The sequence below is a fragment of the Cucurbita moschata genome, unplaced genomic scaffold (genome assembly GCF_002738365.1).
Source record: "Cucurbita moschata cultivar Rifu unplaced genomic scaffold, Cmos_1.0 Cmo_Scf00023, whole genome shotgun sequence".
Taxonomy (NCBI): domain Eukaryota; kingdom Viridiplantae; phylum Streptophyta; class Magnoliopsida; order Cucurbitales; family Cucurbitaceae; genus Cucurbita; species Cucurbita moschata.
This window is the reverse complement of record NW_019268539.1, coordinates 2,507,089-2,528,722: the sequence shown is the minus strand read 5'-3', so window position 1 is coordinate 2,528,722 and position 21,634 is coordinate 2,507,089. Positions and strand designations below refer to the sequence as shown.

The window sequence follows — 21,634 nt, the reverse complement described above, 5'->3', positions numbered from 1 at the left end:
GGATTTGATCACTCCCCACACCATTCATCTTTCTTTTTTCATCTCTTTATTTATATGTTATTTATACATGGAAAACGTGTCGCTAATTTGTTGGTCTCGTTCCACTTCTAATTTTCATGAGGGAATCCTTGAAACGGATAGACAATTAGGTGTGTACAAAGTTCGAGAACAAATTCACGGTCGTATGGTTGATCAACGATTACTAGCAATTTTGAATTTATGTGGCAATTTGCAGCCTACAATTCAAGATGAAATCGCTGTTACCATTTATTTTATCTCAAAACATAATGTTATGTTAAAAATGAGAAATAGAATTAGGGTCGAAGGTATGTATTCTCATTGATATTTATAAAGTTTAAATAAGATACAAACTACTCATTAATACTTATAAATAAAGAAAATATAAATTAATTAAATATTAAGAATAAAATAAAATATACTCAGATCATAAAAAAAAGAATATTAACTAAATACGAATATCTAAAATATATTATATAACTAATTAGTATAATATATTCTCAAATATTATATCTCAATATATTAAAATTATTTATATAATCAAATTTTGCATAAGATGTCTAGTCAAGACATCAATTTACACGAACTATGTTACCTATACGTTTTAAAGAACTCTCAAAATGAACAAATTTAAAATTCATACATTTCTAGAAATAAATAAATAATTGAATTTTATATATTCTAAACTTTATTATTTAACTCATTCTTTTATTAACAATTTATGACAACTGAACTATAATAATAAATCATTTATTTAAAACCTATAAATAATTAGTTATTGGTCAATAGTCCACTTGTAAATTCTTGAGGCTGAAATTTCCTCACCTCTATTGTCAAAGAAAGGACATAAATAATATGAAAAAAAAAATAAAAAAAATTGTACAACCAATAATAAATGGACGATTGGTCAAAGTCATGAATAATCAATGAATAATATAGTAATTTATTATTTATAAATAATAATAATATATTGATAAAATTTTGGTCACTTTAATATAAAATGTTTTAAAAAAATAAAATAAAAGGCTCCATAAGAAAATGCAAAGAAAAAAAGCAATTATAACTAAACATATTGTAATGCAATATTAATCTAAAGTTAATCTAATTATTTATGAAATTTTGCATTTATATAGAATATATAAGTATAAATCAAATATTTAAATTAAAAAAAAAATCTAATAAATGATCAAACTCTTTTATTTTTGTAATTTTGTGCCATGTCCCTAATTTACGAGTCATTTAAAATTTTATTTTTAACATTTTGAAGGCTTAATGAGTGTAATATTAAAAGTTTAATATATATTCAGGCTCATAATAAAAAACTATTTAGAAATTTTTTTTGGAGCAATATCTGATAAATTCTTAAAAAGGTAAAATAAATTTGAGAATTTTGTTAACATTTTGTAAAATTAATTAATTTATTAGGTATAAATTTGATTTTTTTGTGTAATAAAATATTAATTTTTAATTTTTTAAAAAATGTGATTTAAATTAACTCTCTATTAAACACAAAATTAAAAATCAATCTAAAAAAATGAAAAGGGTAAAGGGGAAAGGGGGGGAAGTTGAGAGCAGACTGGTTCCACCAAAGCGTATGAATCGGTTTGTTTGCTGCAAATTTCTTCAGACTTTTTCCCCCATAACTCTCTGCTTTGACCATTAGCTTTCTCTCTCTCTCTCTCTCTCTCTACAGTTTTCTAGGTTTCAGATTTTCCCCCATTTCCTGTTCTAAGAAGGAGGCTTCCCTTTGATTTTGTCGGCACTCCAATGGCGGATTTCACTTCTTCCTCGCTCAATGCTCTTTCTCCTCCCTCCGATGATGCTTTTGAAGACGACGCTTGCTGTATTTGCCTCGATCCTTTTACCTCCCACGATCCTCCCTCTGTAAGAACCTCCTTTCCCCTGCTGCTCTTTCCAGATCGTCTTCCTTTCACTGCTTGCTTTTCTTTTGAGTTGGTGTTCATCCTACTCTACAACTTCTGCATCTTTATATAGTTTGTTCTTCATTCTATTTGCTTCTTCTTATTACCATCATCTTATTAGCTACCACATCACCTACCTCTTACTCTTTTACTCCCGGCGGCTAGTTGCTCGACTGAACACTGTAGAATGTAGGAACTGGTTTGAGTGTCACTGTAGAATGTAGGTGGTTGATTTCTGGTGATGGCTGTGTTCTGGGATTCTTTTGTTTTCTGTCTAGCTACTTTGTTTTGATAACCACTTGGTGTGATGGGATGTTTAAGTTCGATTTAGAATTGGTAAGTAGATGAGTGAGTGACTGGGATTGGCTGTCCAAGTGATTGTGTGAGATCCCTATCGATTGGAGAGGGGAACGGAGTATTCTTTATAAGGGTGTGCAAAATCACTCCCTAGCTGACATCGTTTTAAGGGGAAGCCCGAATGGAAAAGCCTAAAGAGGACAATATTGGCTAGTAGTGGGCTTGGGCGGTTACAAATGGTATTGGAGCCAAAGAGTACCTTGGAGTTGAAGGGGGTGGTTTGTGAGATCCCCATCGGTTAGAGAGGAGAACAACGAAGCATTCTTTATAAGGGTGTGGAAACCTCTCCCTAATAGACACGTTTTAAAAACCTTGAGAGGAAGCTCGAAAGGGAAAGTTTAAAGAGGACAATATCTGCTAGCGTTGGGCTTGAGCTCAGAATGTTGAGATCAAATGAAGCGATTTCATCGCTCCTCTAGCTAAGGGGGTTTTGTATCAAAGATGTTGCTGCTCCATTCTATGTGGTATATGTGGCCTTTATGTTTGGATTAACCTTGTCTATTGTTCAAATTTCAGATCACCAGTTGCAAGCATGAATATCATCTCCAATGTATTCTTGATTGGTAGACTTCTTGAAGATCATCCTTGTTTATATGATCTTCTAAAAATAGGTTGATTCGAGTCTTACTTTTCGGTTATTGATTCTTTCAGGTCTCAACGAAGCAACGAGTGCCCAATCTGTTGCCAGTTGCTAGTGTTGAGGGATCCTGTTGGGTATGTAACTTTGTCTTAGAAAGTTTAATTCCTCTATATTCTCGTGCCTCGCCCGTGTCTCCCTCGATCTATCTAATGAATGAAAACAATGCAAGCTTTCTAATTAATCTAGTGCTAATTCAACTATTCTACAGCCAGGAGCTTCTAGCAGCCATTGCTAATGAAAAGCTTTTGAAGTCTAGAAGCTTGTCTTCTGTTGCATCCACTTCTTTGCGTTTCCACGAAAACTTCGATGTCGACCATGTGAGTAGTTCTAATAAATCTGACAATCTATTCGACGTCCTTATTCTTTCAATGAGGATCGACTATTATTAAGAAGCAAAATTGGTTCCTTCAGGACTCCTCTCGTTCAGATGACTCTGACTTTGATGACCTGATTATGCAGCATCTTGCTGCTGCAGCTAGCCGAGCTCGGTATGTTCATAGAAGGGAGAGGCAAAGACAATTTGGACTTGGACCTTCACAAGGTGCCTCTGCATGTCCAGAAGAGGTTCCAGTGCTAATATGCCCATTGTCACCTAGATTTCAAGATGCTTCTCTAAGTTCACCTAATAGTGATTCACCATCTCCTGGTTCCCCTTTGTCGTCTGGTGGTCGAACCGGAATTAGTAAAATCTCGCCTAGGTATTTTACGTCCCCAGACTAATGTATCTATTTCATGCTTTGCTCTTAACACCAACAATAAATAACTGTAGAAGAGAGAATGCCCTGCTAGAAATACTCAAGATACCCTCAAGCTTCAAAACGAGTAAAGCGTTCGTTTCTTTTGCTGTCTAACCTACATCTTCTTTGTCATATAGGGTTTTACTGACCGAGACATCGTCGGGTAGTCAACAGAAAACAAACCAATCTGAGGGGCTTTCTTTCCCAGATTCCATCAAATCCAAATGGTCTGCTACTTCTGCAAAGTAAGTGTAATGGGAGTTTGCTTCTCTTAAACTAGTTTCTACATGATACCTCATCAATGCTATGATGCATATCAAGATTTCTAAATTGTACCAATACAGGTACAAGGAGTCAATATGGCGAAGCACTCAAGGTATTAAGGAGAAACTGCTTGCTCGTAACAGCTCCGTGAAGGAGCTAAGCCGAGGAGTGAAGCGTGAAGTAAGTGCTGGGATTGCTGGTGTTGCTCGAATGATCGATCGCCTAGATTTGTCTTCAAAAAGGAATGCTGCTTCTGTTTCCTTTTTCAGCTGCAGTGGAGGTACATCAAACTCCATGAAAGGAAAGAACGTAGTAATGCAAGAAAGTGGTGTCACAGATGGTTCAGTAAAAAATGACAGAATATGTACTGGTTCACCCTCACATGTTTCCCCTACGGTTCCAGGCTCCGTCGATGATTCTCTAGCTCAGGTACTTCACTTCATGTCTTTAGACAATTTTAAACACGAACTGTTACCAACCTATACCTGTTTCCAGGTTAACTTTGTAAACGACCATTATACGTGCATAGTTCATACTGAGAATCACACATACGTACGTGAAAAGCTCCAGAATTTATAAGTTTGATGTGTTTTATTGATTATCATTCATCTCTTTTGGCAGAGAGGAGATTGAAGTGTGGAAATTAGGATTTGACACTCATCTAGATGAACATCTTATCAACTCAACTCAACTCAGCAGAATGCATACTGTGGCAAGCGACTTGTTATGATTTAACCAACATCCAGTTGGTTTGAGTCCTGCATTTTCTTCTTCTTCATATAAATCTAGTGATGAAAAAGGCGTAGTTTTCATAGTAATTCTATATATATATATATGATGTAATGATATGATGTTCTGCTTCATGATACTCTATTTCTATGTGGATGAGTTTCATTCTCTCTCATTGAGATTGGGACTGAAGTGTTCACCATCAATGGAAAGCTTTGAACGAATAACCAACTCCTATATCTCATTCTTCTTTCAAGGGAAGAACATAAAAGAAGATGCTGGTTTCTATTCTGAAAGGGAATTTGGGCATTAAATTGACCATTTAGGTAGGAACTTTGAAGGTGCTGTTTCAGAACTTGATTCCCTTGCCAATTTTGCTACTTGTAAGATTAGAATTGTTCTAAATGTTCATAACTTTTGTTGAACGCCAGTAGCTGGGAATTGGATTCATAAGGAACGTGTTCAAAGGAATAGACAGGAAAGTAAGTACATTAGAGAGTAGGCTTTAGGGCTTTGGACTTTGGAAGATGTGCAAGAATAAGTTCTTTTTCTCCCACGGCTTCCACACTACCTTTGAACAACTTTAGGGATAGTCTCTTTGAATTTTTGCTCTTCCTTTTTCATATACCCTAAAAAATTGGTCTAATAATGCAACAGTTGTTCATGAGTTGGAGTGGTTGTTCCCACCTCCATCTTCGTTTCCTATTTAAATTCTCGTTCTCATCAAATTTTTCATCTTAAATACTATTTAAAAGAAAAAAAAAATGAATGTGCTAATAATAACAATAAGATTTCATGTGCATGGTTCGAATTTAAAACTCTTTCAATCATGATTTTTAAAAAATTTAAATTTCAATGTTACATCAAGATAACAACAGTCTTCCAAAATATATATGTTACAAAAATGAAGCAGAGATAGAGAATGAGACGAGATCGGGAATGAGATGGAACATGAAATATTACCACCATCCTTATGCCTGTTTAGCTTGGGAAAAAGTCTATCCACCCCTTTGGGAGAAGTCTGCGTCGGGTAATTAGACATCCTAGTCGCGAGTTGTTTCTCTTTAAATAACTACATATGAATGGATTATAGAATGAAATTGGTAGACTGGACTATGGAACCACATGTCATCTGATTTCCGCAGAAATTGAAGTGATCAATAATGCTGAAAGTCGATGGGTGATTTAAAGGGCCCATGATTGTGAAGAACAATGTCTCAAATATTCAAGACTTCAATTTTCAGCACTAAAGGTCCAACGATGATTTAAAAGTTGGTGGCTCAATCACTCCACTCCCACAATTGTTGAACTAAAAAAAAGTTTGAATTCAATAAAAAGATTAGTAAACTACAACTAAAAGTTTCCTCTTCTATCGATTTTCTAACTGATTTACCAGCTATAAGGATTGGATAAAGAAATTCAATCAACTTGAAACATTCCACTCGATCAATTTAAAGTAATAATAGAATCAGATGATGAAACCAAGACCAACCCAATTCGAGGCTAAAACTTTCTCCACACCCTTAACTGGAGAAGATCTATACCTAATTTTGCATGGATTTGGCCAAGGTCCTACCTTGCTCTGTTTCTCTTGGTACTTACTGTTTATTCCAATCGAGAAGTGCTGATTTGGATTGAAGAATACTCGTTTCCAAATTTTTGAGTTTCTGAATCCAAGTTAGAACATTTTATATATGAAGAACAATAAGTGGAAGCCAAGCAGCCAAGCAATCGTCACATGGGATTTACTTCAGACCAACAAAAAAATCAAAAGAAAACCTTTGTCATACACAACTCAGTTACACCCATGGTCTTATTCGGAATCCAAGACCTTGAATTGGTTGCAATGGAAACTGACTCTAAATTTGGTTCAAAATGACATCTGCCCCCGTAACCTTAAAGTCGGATGGAGCTTCCTCTACGTTAAGAGCCTTAACTGTGCCATCTACAACATATGCTGACCATCTACAGGGAAGAAGGATGTCAGAGTGTAGAAATGTCTACCTAGTTGGACCCTAAAACTAAAATAAGCTTCAAAAGCAACCAACCAGTGTCCTGTTTGATAATCATTTAGTTTTTAAAAATTATATCTATTTTCTCACAATTTCTTTTCATTTTTCTTACGGAAAGATTTGCGTTCATAGTCACATCTCGAAAACAAAAACAATTTTCTTAAAACTACTTTTTTTAGTTGTCAAATCTTGAAAATATCCTCAAAAAGTAGATAACAAATCAAAAAAACTGATAAATGGAAGTAGTATTTGTAAGCTTAATTCTCAAGAATCAAAAATAAAAAATAAGGTGGTTATCAAAGACGAGCTAAATAATCATAATCCATAAATATTTTGGCATGTCAAAGACGAGATTGATCGTACCTTTGAGAACGAGGACCAAGCAAAGCAACAGAAAGATCTTTATCCAGTTCCAGGCTCTTGTGAAATCTTCCATCGAAGTCCCCAAAAAATTGTATCTATGCAGGAATAAACAGGATAACGACAGGAAAATGCAATTAAGATAATCAGAATACGCCATTAGAAGACAGTTCGTACTGACAAATAACTAAATTACACACCAAGTAAAGAAAATTATGCAGTTTCCATATAACTCTGGTCAAGGAAGCTTACAGCATCTTTCGCTTCAAGTTTCTCAGCCCAGCCATTGAGGGTATATGGATCATTAACAGACACGCAAATAACAGAATCAATTCCTTTAGCCTTGAACTCATCAATTTTGTTCTTGTAACTGGGAACGTGCTGCTGAGAACAAACTCCTGTATATGCACCCTGTGAATTGGAATACCGACTTTAAAATGTGCATCATCAACTGGTAAGGATGATGTTGTTCTTGATCTTTATATGATTTAATATGTATATAAGTCCCATAGGGTAATTCCAGCTGGTAAGAACTAGTTTGGAATAAAGATCCTGCCAGGATTCAAATCTCCATACCACCAAATGCGTTTGTCCAGGGAGAAAAATTTAGGGGAAATTTTGTACAATCACGATTTTGTATAGTCGATAATTCTTTAAATAGTAGATTATTCTACCGAAAACAAAATAAAGTTCGTGTAAAAAATTTAACAATTCTTCCTAAGTATCTGATCAATCTTTTAGAGGTCAGAAATGAAATGTAAACCAGGAAACACGGTTACTCATCTCAAAAATAAATCCTCAAGAAACACGGTTACTCATCTCAAAAATAAATCCTCATTTCACTAACGGATTGGATGGGCATTGTGTTAGGAATCACGACTCTCCACAATGGTATGATATTGTCCACTATGAGCATAAGCTCTCGTGGCTTGGCTTTGGCCTTCTCCAAAAGACCTCATTCCAATGGAGATAGTATTCCTCACTTATAAACTCATGATATTCCTCACTTATAAATCCATGATCATTCCCTAAATTAGCCAATATTAGCCAATGTGAGACTCATTCCCAATAATCCTCAACACATGTATCATGAAAGTGAGCATACATAAATTGTTGCCCCAATCAAAGAGCACACCGCGTTGAAAAAGAGATGAAGACATATGCATCGGCAACAATTTGGTATAGAATTCATGATTTCATAGCATATATACAATTGTACAAGACTGAATAGATCGACTTACAGGAAGCCCAAAGATGACGACCTTCTTGCCCTGAAATATCATGGCCAATGAATCAATAAGATAAAGACTGACTAGACTAAACTAAACCATCATTCAAAGTAAAGCGTAAAACATAACATTAAGCTCAAATGTGGCCTTCAAAGCCCTAAATTTCATGAACAACCAATATTTTTACATAAAAAGCACAAGTATACTTCAAAAACTAACACAATTAACCTCGAAAGAAACACACGAACAATCGAAGAACAAACCTTGAAAATATCTTTAAGCGGAGTCGTCGAGAACTTGGAGGAGACACCTTCGTCCCAACTCCGAGCCTTCTGGAGAGAAACGTTCGGTGCGACGGAGACGATGTCAGTTCCGACCGCCACCGCCGCAAAGGCTCGCGATGACGCTCTGATTCGCATAGATTCAACCAGCGTGCTCTTCGCGGAGGCGCTGACTCGCTTCAGAATCGCGGACGCCATAGATAAGCCTAGCCGATACAAGATCCTCAACTATCAAATTGAAAGATGGAGGGAGGAGACGCAGATGAGAGAAAAAAGAATAAATATGAAAATGATTTTTTTATTTTTTAAAATAAATATAAAAAAAAATAAATAAATAAATGTAAAAAAAAAAAAAGGATTTTTTTTAGAATAATAATTTTATTGGTGACCCTAAACGTATTGCAATTTTTAAATCTTTAAGAAGTTTTTAGAATTTTTTTTTATACAAAATTAATTTTGTACATATGGTCTTATTTGGGTTTTATTTGTAACGTTGAAGTCAACCTCTCCTTGCAGACTCGTTTTCACACCCTTATAAAGAAGGTTTCGTTCTCCTCTTCAACCGATGTAGGATCTCACAATTCACCCTCCTTCGGGGCCTAGTGACCTCGCTGACACACTGCCGGGCTCAGCCTCCTCGCCAGCACATCACCCAGTATCTGACTCTAATATCGTGGTGTGACAGTGATATGAATTTTAGCAAAAATATTTAATTTGTTCACCAGTTATATATATATATATAACTTGGAATTTATTATTAATTATTATTTTTATTATTATTATTATTGTTATTTAATCATATTTCAAGAAGAAAAAATAGATAAAAATTGAGCTAGCTTTATTTCACAAGTGACATTACCAACATATAACTCTCACATATGAGTTATTAAATAATTAAATATTAATATATTACAAAAACTTGAAATAATAAAAAACTATTACAAAAATTATAAGCTCAGCCCTTTTTTGGTTTAAAAGATCGTTGATGATTGAGTCTCTTATTTTCCGACTTAATTCCATAGCTAGTGGCATTCTTCTGCTTCTTCCTCGACAACGGCAACCGTGTCGGGATGTAAACTCCAGTACCTTTGCTCTCCCTTACGAAGCCATGTTTGTGATCCACCATCAATGGAAGTTGCTCAGTTTGAACTCGGTGTACTGACCTACTCAGATCCTGAAACATTAATAATAGGTCGAGTTACAAGCATGACCTCTAAATGTTTAAAGGTCCTCGGAGTGATGAGCTTTGAGTTTAGACTTGATCGGTAGCTAGTTCACTATTCAAACTCTAAACTTTCGAATGAAATATGCAACAGTTCAAGCCCACCGCTAGCAGATAGTGTCCATTTTGGCCCGTTATGTATCTCCGTTAGCCTCACGGTTTTGAAAACGCGTATGCTAGGGAGAGGTTTTTACACCCTTATAAAGGAATGTTTCGTTGCTCTCTTCAACCTATGTGGGATCTCACATAATATATCCAATCTAATAGCTCGGCTCTCTAAACAAACAATGTTAACAATATAGATTCAATAAACGATAAACAAACACAACCTTAACCCAAAGTGAAGAACTAAACGTACTACATTCAGGTTGAATAATAGTCGGGATGAATCGAAAGGGCTAAACCAGCGAGTCAAAACAAACCGTATGAACGATCGGAAGCTCGTTGTCATCCATAATGAGAAGCGAAATCCGTCTAGTAAGCTCGGCAAACAACAAATCATCGTTTTCTACTCCGATTTCCATCTCGAATTCTCCGAAACAAAACCCTAAAACTCAAGAAACTGTACTTGGTTTGCTTCATTTCCACTAGATTTAAATAGGAACAAACAAGAAGAAGACATAGGTTGAACTACTCACCATGGCTAAGGGACTTCTTCCTTATTTGACATGACAAAAAGTGTATAGGGATGAGTGGATGGGTAGGGTTTGTCCTTTGTTAACGACAATATTTGTCTACACGTGGGTACGTAAAAAGCTCGAGTTACTTTCTGATGTGACGTATCTTTATTGGTTCAGAAGAGTCCCGTGAGAGAGTAAATGAGAGCTTCTACTTATTGGTTTATAGACAGGTACTGTTCATTTTATTGAACGATATATATGTTATGAAAAACTGAGACCTGGAATGGTGCAAGCAGTGACTTGAAAGGGAAATAGAGACCGACTTACGGTTTTAAGTCACCGTTGCATCATTCGAAGTCGAAAGATATTTTTTAAGAGGAACAATAGAGACGTGTCCTTTAAAAAATTTTACATTCTCGAATTTATAAAATATAATATACGAATAACTAAATATATACATGTACATATACATATATTTGGTTTGTCCAATAATAAACCTATTAGGTCGGCCTGACAAACTGATTCATTGGCTAACCCAATCTTCAAAATGGTGATGATACGTATCTGATACAATGAATAAATAGGTTAGATCAAATTTTGACTTTGAGTCGAGCTTGGGTCGAGTCGGGACCGGACTCGAGCCCATTGATGAGGTGGCTATCATTTCTGTAAGCAAAAACTTCAACTTAAGTGGCCTGAGAAGCTGAAGAGGTCCATTCATGCTTCAAGAACAGTGCATAAAGAAGCTCATTCCACACATCAGGAACCCCAGGCAAACACCAGTGACTGCAATCCTGTCGATGAGGAGGCACAGGACCGACATCGGGACCGAGGTAGTATAGAGACGAATGCCCATCCTTTCTCTGTGCAGTCATTCGAGTTACGTTTAATATCTCTAGTTTAGTTGAATTTGGTGTCGCTAAGTAACCTGATAGGATGGAATTCGCTATCCGAAAATGGGACCAGGTTTCGGGAGGAACTAACGAAGAACCAAGCTCCGGTAGAGCTTCCAAATGACAGCTCCCACCATTCCTCCAATCTCCACCTCTGCATAATTTCCATATCTTATGTACAAAGCCAGACAGAATGCACATAAAACATGAATCTCACGAACTTACCGAAAATGTACGGGGGCGAACATACGGAAGAAGACGGTCGTTTTGTTCGAGTTTAGTTCGTTGTTGATCCAGTTCATCACGGTCTTGAGCGACTGCTGATATGCATCTTCAATCTTCATTTCCATCTTTATCTCGTTCCCGTCTTGGAAGTAACATCCTCTGTCCATGACATTGAAAAAAGACCCGTCATTCATTGAGAAAAACATGGAAATGGAACAACGAGAAGCTCGAAAATGCGGTCGAGAACGTTACCCTCTTATGGTCTTCTCGTAGTTCCACCAATGCCCGGTGTTAAAGATCAAAACATCGGCATCTCGCCATTTGGGTGAGGACCAATCCATCTGATCTAGCTTAAGAGTCGTCTTGATCTCTCGAGAAACACCCGAAGGAGGTCGACTCTGCAAGACGAGAAACGGAGCTCGGTAGTATTCAACAGTGCAGTTGAAATCCTTGAACTTGAACATCAAGAATCCCTTGTGCTTTGTAATTGGACTACCATTCACTTCATAGATGGATTCTTTGTTTGGAACTGCAGATGATAGCATACATAAAAGTGATTCCCATTGGTTCCTTCCAATCGAGTCACCGACGAACACGACCCGTTTGTTTCGTATTTTCTCCAACATAAACGTTGCATTGAACCTGATAGCTCGTAAATCCAATCAAACTTTAGAGAGATTCAAAAACGACCCTTCAACTATCAAATTTTATAACAGCCTAAGCCCACTGCTAAGCAGATATTGTCTTCCTTGGACTTTCTCTTCCTTGGCCCCTCAAGGTTTTTAAAACGCGTATGCTAGGGAGAGGTTTCACACCTTATAAGGAATCTCCTCTCCAACCAATGTGTGATCTCACAGTCCACCTCCCTTGGGGCCCAAGCGTCCTGCTAGCACACCGCCCGGTGTCTGATTCTCATACCATTTGTAACAGCCTAAACCCACCGCTAGCAGATGTTGTCCTCTTTGGACTTTCCCTTTCGGGCTACCCCTCAAGGTTTTAAAACGCGTATGTTAGGGAGAGTTTTTCACACCCTTGTAAGGAATGTTTCGTTCTCCTCTCCGACCAACGTAGGATTACAATCTACCTCCCTTGGGGGCCAGCATCCTCGCTAGCACGCCACTCATTGTCTGGCTCTAATACTATTTGTAACAGCCTAAGCCCACAACTAGTATATATTGTACTCTTTAGGCTTTCCCTTTCGGGCTTTCCCTCAAAGTTTTAAAACACGTTTGTTAGAGAGAGGTTTTCACACCCTTACAAGGAATGCTTGGTTCCCCTCTCCAACCGATGTGGTCTCCCACTACACCAATAACTAGCAACTTGAAAACTACACAAACTACCATGTTCGTGAGTCATTTAACCATTTCAAACTCACCTACAAACACGCACTTAGTAATCAAACTAACAAGAACAATACACTTTACGAGATCATCGTCCATAATTAACACAAAACGCCACGATTCTCGTGAATTCATCCATAAACAATAGCTTGTAAACTACATAGCTAGGTCCCTTCTCATATCCATCCAACAATTCACGGGTGAAATCAGTCAACAAAGCAGAAAAAACAAAAACCAAAAAACAGGTAGGGTGCCATTGAATTAGAATCAAAACAAAAAGAAAATTCAAACTCAAAGCAGAATCTAGAACTTGTAATAATCATATACACATTCAAACAAATATATTGAGCTAATAAGATTGTTCTTCATCAGTTTCGGATTAATCTAATAAACAATTTGATGAATCTGATACTGAGTTCAAATTTTACCTGGGCAGGTTGCAGAATTTGGGTTGCCATTTCCATTTAGTGTAGAACAAATCAGGGCGGCCATTTTCAGAGCAGCGAAAGCCTTGATCAACAAACGGGCAGTTCTTGGATTCATACAAAGGATAAGAATCATCCCAAACCCAATCGCCATCAAACAAATCACACTCAAATCCCTCTTCAGAAAGAAACTCAACCGTCCGATTCTGACCAAAATTAGCGTTTCTTAGCCAAACAAATCTCTCTGATCGAAGAGGAAACACAAACCTACTTGAAGCAGTTCTGTAATCCAAGAAAAAAAAGCTACAAATCAAACAAATAGACACGAAAAAGAACCCAAAAACCCCAAGCGAGGGCTCGAACAGTCTCAAACGCTTAAGTTTACTGAACACTTCACTAAACGGCATGGCTTCAAGATCAATCACAGAAGGATTCTTAGACATTGAAGCTTAAACCAAGATCAAAATCTTCCCCCAAGTTTCGATTCAGACAAGCAAACAGTGAAGGAGATGAAATAATTATGAAATCCAATTAGTGGATCAGTTCAAAGAAGTATGAACAGAGAGAAATCTAACAGAGAAGAAGAAAAACCCCAAATCGGTGTTCAAGGAAGCATTCATGGCGGAAAAAAATGAAGAACAAAAATCTTCCTCCCCTGTTTACCTTTAAGATTAGAGAATAATGAAATGATTAGGAGTAGAAATCTAGAAGAAGAAGAAGAAGATTAAGAACAAAAACTTCAAAAACAAAAACAAAATCGCTTCCGAGATCATGAAGAAGAACAAGAAAGTGGGGGATGGGGTTAGAAAGCGGTGTGGATGCTTACAGTTTATGCGTTAATGGGAGGAGTGAGAGAGAAACAGAGGATTTGATTGGCTCACTCGTGAGTAACGGATAGCCCAAGGGAGAAGCTGATCCCACGATCATTTACAGAGCGTGATATTACTATCAATAAAATTTAAATTATTAAATTAATAAAACACACTTTAAAAAATATTCCTAAACTTTTTTTAAAAAAAAATTAATAATACGTAATTGTTTTTAATATAAAATTTGTTCTATTTTTAAAAATAAATTATTATTATTTTTCTCCATTAATCCCTTAATTTTTATTTTTTAAAAAATATTCTTTTTAATATATAACGAAAACGGTCTTTCTAAGTCTTATAAATCATCTCATTTTTCAATTGTCAGCCTATCGACTATAAAATTACTTTAAATTAAAAAAAAAATTTAATGTTATTAATGTTATTTTGAACCGTTCCATCCATATATTAATGTTTTAAATTTTTCTTAAATAGTTTAAAGGTATTTTTTAAACCGTTAAAAATAAGTTTATAATAAAACATTTGAAAGTTAAAAAAATACATAAAAACGGTAATAAATATATTTAAATAAAAAATAAGTATTTTTAACTTCAACGTGTAACAATTTAGTCTTTATATTAAAAAAAATATAATAATTTAGTCGTGAAATTTTTGGAATTAAATAATTTAATTGGTATTCTAATAAATATCGTGACATGAAAGTATAAATTTTTTATACGAAATAATTTAATTTTTATAGTTTATAAAAAATTTAATCTAATAATTTTAAAAATATTTTGAATGAAAAATAATAAATAGTTGACAAAAAGCGTTTTTTAATTTAATATCTAATTTTCATCCAAAAATAATATTTTGGTAATATTATTTGACGTTTCAATTTTAATTTAGTGGTACCCTTTTCTCTCATTGGTCGTGTAGCGCACGGGTTTCAAAGGCGCGTGGAGAGATTTCGCTGCGGAAAACAAAAGTTCTGACAAGGCTTTGGCTGTCAAGCAGTTTTACTATAATACCGTTTTTTTTGCCTTTCTCAAAAAAAAAAAAAACTTTTTTATGTCAATTTTCAAAAATAATAATAATAACAAAATAAAGGAATCTATACTTAAACGAAAAATGGGACCAGACTACGGTAAAGTTAGAAATGTCTATTTAATTTGTACAGTAAATAAATTAGGGAGCTAGTCGAAAGAGATTTTTTCTTGTTACATAAATTGAATTGCGGTCGGGATTATATTTCTCGTCTCCACCCGCTCCGAATATAATAGAGAATCTCTATTTAAACGAAAAATGAAGAGGGAGTGGAGAGAGATTTTTCTCGGTTAGATAAATTGGGTTGGGGTCGAGATTATATTTCTCGTCTCCACCTGCTCCACTTCAAATAGAAACGTTTAAATTTCATTTCTAAATTTTATATATTTTTTAAAATGATAGCCATTATTGTTTACTAAATTATTAATTTATTAATAGAAAAATCTGATTAATTATTAATTTATAATAGAAAAAAATTATTTAAAAATAACTATTTTTTAATTAAGACGAGGGTAAAGATGAAATTATAAAAAGTTTAAAAGATTTGTAGCAAAATGAAAATATGCTTAAAATTATGGCTTATTTATTTATTAAAAAATTAGATTTTTTTTCTTTTTTGTTTTTAACAATAAGGTATGATATAAACAAGTAATATTATTTTATAAGATGTATAGTAATCATTATTATTAACGAAGTCTCCGACATGTCACGATCCGCCTAGCCGACCATTTAATCAACCACATGATTTCACTTTTATTCCATTTTTCCATCTAATTCTTCCTAAGTTTTGTTTATATATATATATATATCAATTCCAACAACAAGTGAGCTAAACCACTTGTCACAATCGTACTCTTGATGGCAGCGGACTTGCGACTGTGCAGCACTCACTTTCCAACGACAAGTGAGTTGAGCAAATTCATTCTTGTGTCACCATCGGCCCAGCGACGTATGCTTGAGCCTCTAGCCTCGATTTAAGAGAAGGTTTTAGAAAACGAGGGCAGAGAGAAATTTTTGAAAGAAACGTTATATAAGCAAGCAAGAGAGTAACAACAACGGCTCGCAGTATATAACCTTAGGTAAGGAGAAGTTGATATATATATATATATTAATTCCGTCTAACTCTCTCTCTTTATTTTCACACAAATTGACATATATATATATATATATATATATATATATATATTAATTCCGTCTAATTCTCTATTTATTTTCACACAAATTGACCCAAAAAAAAATTTGTAGTAAACCACCCGAATTAGATTATCGTGATTTTTTCTATATTTTTATGTGTTTAAAAATATAAATTAACTTCTTCATTAATATATATATATAAATAATATGAAAATTGCAACGATTGTGTGATACTTATTCTAGCTTAATCAACAAATTAGTCACACGGAAGTTGGACTTTGAAGACAATCTCGACGTAAGATCGAACTTCAGGTCACATTTGAGAAAAATATTTTAAAAAACGTGGACGAAATGCATTAAAAAGCAAGTGAAAAGAAAAAAACAGAGAGCATAATCTCCATCTTCAACCCTATTTAGTGAACATTATGAAGTCTCGGTCCCTAACTTCCTATTTTAAATTTAAACGGGAATTCTTTATTCTATAAGGGTGGTCCCCACGAGAAAGTAGAATAATCCAACAGAATTACATATTTATGAGACGTACCAAACTAAAATAGCCAACACGCAAAAATGGACAACTTTAATTAACGGTAACACCCAAACCATTTATTTCTTAGGTGTATTTCACGTTTTTTCTCTTAAACATTTTATTTAATTTTTTTTAAATTATAAATGAAATTATGTTTAATTCTTAAAAAAATTGATTAATTAATTTTTAAATTACTTGATACGGTTTATAAATTTATTAGATATAAAATTAAAAATTTATGAATTTGTCTATAAACATCAAAATTTAAAAAATAAATTATGTTTAATTTAATTGATTAAAAGTAAAAATGGGATATTTAAAAAAAATTATTGAAATTAATTTAAAAATAAATAAACAAATGACGAAATAAATTATAGTAATTATAATAAAATGTGAATACATTATGAAAGTTTGTAGAAAAAAAAAGTCAATAAAGACTTTGTTTTAAAAAAGTGATTGAACATTATCACTTTATTTTAAAATTTATTTGAAATAAATTAACTGGAATTTAAACATTTAAAAAACTTTTCTGAATTAAAATAGTCAGAGAAAAATCATTTTTAAATTTGGACTAAAATCTTCATAATTTATAATTTAGTGATGTAACTTAAATAATAATGATAAATAAATAAATTCGATTAATTTGAGGAGAAAAAAAGAACGTGAAGCGTGAAGTGAAACTGCATGGCGTAAACATCACGTCTCGGATCAAAGTAGGTCCCACATTTCTTTTTCTTTTTATTTTTTAATTTGTTAATTCAAGGCGGGACCCACTTTATTTATTAGTCCAAATCAGTCGGTGTTCAGTGACTCATTTTCCCACTAGGGCCCCCGCTATTTTCGGCAAATTACTTTCAAAACCTTTTTTTTTTTTAATTATCGAAAAACAATTTATTTAAAATTCATTTTAATTTGTTATTAATAGATAAAAGCCTTGAAGGGTTATTTTGAAATTATTATTTTTCTTTCAAATTTGTAAAATTAAAATACAACTTTTCCAAAAATAATGCCCATAGTTTATGGGTATTTTTTATTATTATTTAATTTGTCATAAACATCTAATTTATCGAAACTATATAAAAATATCGTAATTTTCCTGGAAAATTTTTGTGGGAAGACATTTATTAAAAAAAAAAAAACATTGAACAAGTCATCTGAAATTCATCGCTAAGCCCACATCTCGTTGAAGAGAGACTCGGCCCATATTGAGGCCCGCCCAATAAGCCCATTGAGATGAGCTAAGGCCCAACAATTGTAATTGGAAGCCTGGAAATTGAACGAAAGAGAAGATTGCAGAACTCCAAAAGGGTTTTTAATGAACAAACTATTTGAACACATCGTAGACACTTCTTCAGAACTGGTGATGGCTGTATGTACATTGGCGAAAGGCTAAAAGTATAGAACTAAAGCAAGCAAATTTCTACCACAAAGACTCGTATTTACAGTTTTACAGTTTTACAGTTTTACAGTCCCCTTGAAATCAAACCATTCGGCACAGTAAAATAAGCACACCATTCTTACCTTCCCCCGCGTAAGTTACTGCGCTATGGCTGATACAGCATAGTTCTATGAAATCTCCATTGGGAAATTGTGATACCCCAACCCTGTGGCTGATACAGCCGCTGGTCCCTCCACCTGAAAAGTCAAGCATCCATTGATAACCACGAACGATAAGGTTGGTTTTATGAGCTCGGTGGGGTTTCTCAAAAGAGATAGAATCAACTTTTTTCTATAATGTTCTATTTTCGTCTCTTTAGTTGTAATTTATGTTAAGATCGCAAAACTCATACTCTCGATCTAGATGAGTAACATGAGAACAAAAGAGAGAAGACACAAGGAGGAATATGAAAACCCCGGAATGTAAAACGTCACGGCGGTGGCAGCAAAAGAGAGAAGACGCAAGGAGGAATATGGAGACATCGAAATTTAAAACTTCATGGTGGCAACAAAAGACAGGACGCAAGGAGAAATATGGAGACACTTGAATGCAAAACTTCACGGTAGCGACAAAAAGAGAAGACGCAAAGAGAAATATGGAGACACCGAAATGCAAAACTTCACGGTGGCAACAAAAGAGAGAAGACGCAAGGAGGAATATGGAGACACCGAAATATAAAACTTCACGGTAGCTAAGGTTTATTTATAGACGACTTCCACCAGTTACACGTATTCTATCTTGAAAACTAGATAAGAAACCAACCATCCATCTTGTAAACTTCATGGGATAGGAGAATAAATAATATAAGATAAGATTCTATCTTAGACTTAAACTACCTAACCCATAAGTAAACATCAGCTCCACGTCCCAACAACTTTTTCTACCAAATCCTTAGAATATTGAATCCTAGTTGACCGCCATGATTTGAACCAACTTTCCTTAGAGCCAACTTGCAGTGATTATCTTTCTCATTAATCTTAACTTGCAAATCTAAAATTAGGTTCTACATTATGAGCTTGGTGGGGTTTCTCAAAAAAGCACGAATTAACTTTTTTAATGTCTATTTTCACTCCTTTGGATGTAATTTCATATACCAAATCCATTATTTTGGATTATCACTCATCATGTAAGGCTCAAAGAACATTATTTTGGATCAAAACAGAATCGGAGTATGAAAGATAGAAGAATTATTCAATGGGTGAGGACCTACACAGTGAATGTCTCATCATGTTATGTATGGCATAGAATTTAGTTCTTTATCCACTACTTTATGATATCCACAGTCCAAAAGATAGTGAATTCTTTATTATGGCTAAAGTACTTTCCAGTTCCATTGAGATAAGATCATGGCTATGGGCATGATTTTTCTCTACCTTTTTGTGGTGTAATCAAGTGCAATGTTAAATCATAATCTTTGAATCTTCAGCTGTGTTCGTCATTCAGAGGAAGAATTTTGACACTCATACTCAAACTGACTTGACGCTATCAGTAAATTTCCAAGCCTAATTTTGCATCCATTTTCTTAATTCTAGATATGAAATAGAGTATAATGATCGCAGACCTTGAATTTTGCACCCCAGATCTCTTCTTCAGGAGCAGGTTCAGCAGTTATCTTGTTCTTCGGATTCTCGTAGCATCTCAATTCTCCAACCGATGTGGAGTAAAAACAGCCTGCAATTGAAACAACGATTCAGATGAACCCGTGCCCTAATTTTTCAAATCCATGAAAATCGCGCCGAGTTTCGAAATACCTTGTGGAAACGACGCAAGGGATTTTCCACAAGCGCCTTTGAGTAAACCAGCATCATCGGCGAACGCGACGTATCCATCAGCGGTGATTCCCCAATACAAAGGCACCTTCCCGAACTGATCCTGCAAAAACCAAAATCAATAAGAAATCAGTACTTTCTAACTTCGATTTCGGAGATTAGATTCTGAGACGGTGACTTACAGAGGCGACGAAGAGGGTGGAGGTGGAGTTGTCGAAGAGGATGAATGCGAAGCTGCCGCTGAAATGGCCGACGACATGGTCGACCGGATATGGAGCTCGATCACGAAGAGCTTTGTAAGCTTCGATAACTAAGAGAACTTCATTGGTGGATTTGGGAAGGCCGTATTGGTTCCTCAAGCTCCCCAAATTGTCTAGAGCTCCTTCGAACAAGCAGAAGATCTCCTCCTTCACTGCCAGTGATCTACAATGGCGTTTTTTTGGATTTTCATTTTCAAAATACGAAAAATACACGATTTTTAATTAATTCTTTTTTTTTTCTTGTATATATTTAATGTATGTTCTTTTTAAAAATAGTATAATAAATTTAAATTTTAAAATTATTTATATTAATTCTTAACTTAATTTATTTGAAATTTTTCATTAAATTAAAATTTTAAATTTATATCTAATAAATTTATTAATAAGTTATTAAATATCGATAAATAAATAAATATATATCTATATATATATATATATACATTCAATGAGGGTTAAAAACATTATAAACCTAATTTTAAAAAAATATTTGAAAATTCTTATTATATTAAAAATAAATATTTATCAAACTAATTAATTAATTTTTTTTTTAAATTTAAGGCATAATAAATATGATTTTTATTAAGTTTAAAATATAAAATAAATATGGCTTCACTTTCCAGAAACTACGGGAACACTGGATGCTGGAATTATTGTTTGGCGGTTTTATAATAAATCTGTGAAATGACAAAAACACCCTTGCGGTCACTTTTATATGAATTAGTCACTTAATATTTGAATTAATTTTGTATTTAGTAAATTGTTTCACATAATTTATAAAGATTATTGTTGAGTTCAATACATTTAAAAATATTTAAGTGATCATTTTCAATTTTATAATTCTTAGTATATATATATATATATAGTTAAGATTTTCAGGAAAAAAAACAGAGCGCCGCCGTAGAACGGCGTTTTGAACGGAGAATCGCCGGTACCTGGGGCGCAAGGGAGACTCGTTGTGGTGAGTGAAGGCGAGGTGGACATGGTCACCGATCTGGAGGGAGACGGCGGCAGTATTGGAATCCGCGAACCGCTTGGCCAGCGCCGTGGACGATATCTTCGGCGACGGAGTCCGGCAGCCGGCAGCCACCAGTTCGTCCGGCGGCGATATAATCGAACTGCTAAATACGCCCAACATATTTGCCACGATCTGCGAAGTTAAACAACGATAGAAGCACTTAAGCAGAAATGGGAGCTGATCCTTAATTTATAGGCCGGCTTAGGGAGTGGAGGGTACTTTCGTACTTTCGCCTGTTCACGTGAGATAATATTAAATTTAATTTGTTTATTTTGTTAAAAATAAATTAATTAAAAAGGATAAGATTAAAAAACACAGATTTCTTTTTCTTTTCTTTTTTTTTTTTTTTTTTTTAAGAAACC

The 21,634-nt window shown here is 34.5% G+C and overlaps 4 protein-coding genes across 7 annotated transcripts; 1 reads left to right on the top strand and 3 right to left on the bottom strand.

Annotated features, from left to right (window-relative positions):
- Nucleotides 1-1,540: 1,540 nt before the first annotated feature.
- Nucleotides 1,541-21,446, bottom strand: LOC111460374 (stem-specific protein TSJT1-like). Of its 2 annotated transcripts, XM_023103619.1 has the most exons (5): nucleotides 21,190-21,444; nucleotides 20,180-20,420; nucleotides 19,980-20,100; nucleotides 19,790-19,899; nucleotides 18,084-18,425 (listed from the first exon to the last, which is right to left on the bottom strand). In XM_023103619.1, the coding sequence occupies exons 1-5, from the start codon at nucleotides 21,390-21,392 to the stop codon at nucleotides 18,357-18,359; spliced, it is 744 nt and encodes a 247-aa protein (XP_022959387.1). In that variant the 5' UTR covers nucleotides 21,393-21,444; the 3' UTR covers nucleotides 18,084-18,356. The 2 variants fall into 2 exon arrangements, with proteins under 2 accessions (XP_022959386.1, XP_022959387.1); XM_023103618.1 differs by lacking the exons at nucleotides 18,084-18,425; nucleotides 19,790-19,899 and adding an exon at nucleotides 1,541-1,703 and having other exon boundaries at nucleotides 19,954-20,100; nucleotides 21,190-21,446.
- LOC111460372 (E3 ubiquitin-protein ligase RHF1A) lies at nucleotides 1,666-4,846 on the top strand. 2 transcript variants are annotated; one of them, XM_023103616.1, is made up of 8 exons: nucleotides 1,666-1,902; nucleotides 2,814-2,860; nucleotides 2,949-3,011; nucleotides 3,146-3,254; nucleotides 3,397-3,635; nucleotides 3,812-3,919; nucleotides 4,019-4,367; nucleotides 4,560-4,846. In XM_023103616.1, the coding sequence occupies exons 1-8, from the start codon at nucleotides 1,786-1,788 to the stop codon at nucleotides 4,569-4,571; spliced, it is 1,044 nt and encodes a 347-aa protein (XP_022959384.1). In that variant the 5' UTR covers nucleotides 1,666-1,785; the 3' UTR covers nucleotides 4,572-4,846. The 2 variants fall into 2 exon arrangements, with proteins under 2 accessions (XP_022959384.1, XP_022959383.1); XM_023103615.1 differs by having other exon boundaries at nucleotides 1,667-1,902; nucleotides 3,349-3,635.
- Nucleotides 6,324-8,820, bottom strand: LOC111460375 (peroxiredoxin-2F, mitochondrial-like). The gene is made up of 5 exons (XM_023103620.1): nucleotides 8,532-8,820; nucleotides 8,281-8,310; nucleotides 7,292-7,450; nucleotides 7,043-7,137; nucleotides 6,324-6,632 (listed from the first exon to the last, which is right to left on the bottom strand). Exons 1-5 carry the CDS (start codon nucleotides 8,745-8,747, stop codon nucleotides 6,527-6,529), a joined length of 606 nt encoding a protein of 201 aa, XP_022959388.1. The 5' UTR covers nucleotides 8,748-8,820; the 3' UTR covers nucleotides 6,324-6,526.
- LOC111460370 (protein trichome birefringence-like 11) lies at nucleotides 10,813-14,192 on the bottom strand. 2 transcript variants are annotated; one of them, XM_023103614.1, is made up of 5 exons: nucleotides 14,101-14,192; nucleotides 13,278-13,937; nucleotides 11,762-12,151; nucleotides 11,510-11,668; nucleotides 10,813-11,438 (listed from the first exon to the last, which is right to left on the bottom strand). In XM_023103614.1, exons 2-5 carry the CDS (start codon nucleotides 13,715-13,717, stop codon nucleotides 11,078-11,080), a joined length of 1,350 nt encoding a protein of 449 aa, XP_022959382.1. In that variant the 5' UTR covers nucleotides 13,718-13,937; nucleotides 14,101-14,192; the 3' UTR covers nucleotides 10,813-11,077. The 2 variants fall into 2 exon arrangements, with proteins under 2 accessions (XP_022959382.1, XP_022959381.1); XM_023103613.1 differs by lacking the exon at nucleotides 14,101-14,192 and having other exon boundaries at nucleotides 13,278-14,094.
- Nucleotides 21,447-21,634: the final 188 nt, after the last annotated feature.

Bases quoted from the DNA above. Each gene is read 5' to 3' on its own strand.
- LOC111460374 (XM_023103618.1), bottom strand. From the start codon at position 21,392: ATGTTGGGCGTATTTAGCAGTTCGATTATATCGCCGCCGGACGAACTG. The intron at 20,421-21,189 runs GTACCGGCGATT...ACGCCATTGTAG, and splicing joins GAGTCTCCCTTGCGCCCCAG to ATCACTGGCAGTGAAGGAGG. The intron at 20,101-20,179 runs GTAAGTCACCGT...TGGTTTTTGCAG, and splicing joins CCACCCTCTTCGTCGCCTCT to GATCAGTTCGGGAAGGTGCC.
- LOC111460372 (XM_023103615.1), top strand. From the start codon at position 1,786: ATGGCGGATTTCACTTCTTCCTCGCTCAATGCTCTTTCTCCTCCCTCC. The intron at 3,012-3,145 runs GTATGTAACTTT...ACTATTCTACAG, and splicing joins GTGTTGAGGGATCCTGTTGG to CCAGGAGCTTCTAGCAGCCA. The intron at 3,920-4,018 runs GTAAGTGTAATG...GTACCAATACAG, and splicing joins TGGTCTGCTACTTCTGCAAA to GTACAAGGAGTCAATATGGC.
- LOC111460370 (XM_023103614.1), bottom strand. From the start codon at position 13,717: ATGTCTAAGAATCCTTCTGTGATTGATCTTGAAGCCATGCCGTTTAGT. The intron at 11,669-11,761 runs GTAACGTTCTCG...TGTCATGGACAG, and splicing joins TACGAGAAGACCATAAGAGG to AGGATGTTACTTCCAAGACG. The intron at 11,439-11,509 runs GTAAGTTCGTGA...GAAATTATGCAG, and splicing joins TTCGCCCCCGTACATTTTCG to AGGTGGAGATTGGAGGAATG.
- LOC111460375 (XM_023103620.1), bottom strand. From the start codon at position 8,747: ATGGCGTCCGCGATTCTGAAGCGAGTCAGCGCCTCCGCGAAGAGCACG. The intron at 7,138-7,291 runs GTAAGCTTCCTT...ATTCCTGCATAG, and splicing joins AACTTGAAGCGAAAGATGCT to ATACAATTTTTTGGGGACTT. The intron at 6,633-7,042 runs GTACGATCAATC...TCTTCCCTGTAG, and splicing joins CTTGGTCCTCGTTCTCAAAG to ATGGTCAGCATATGTTGTAG.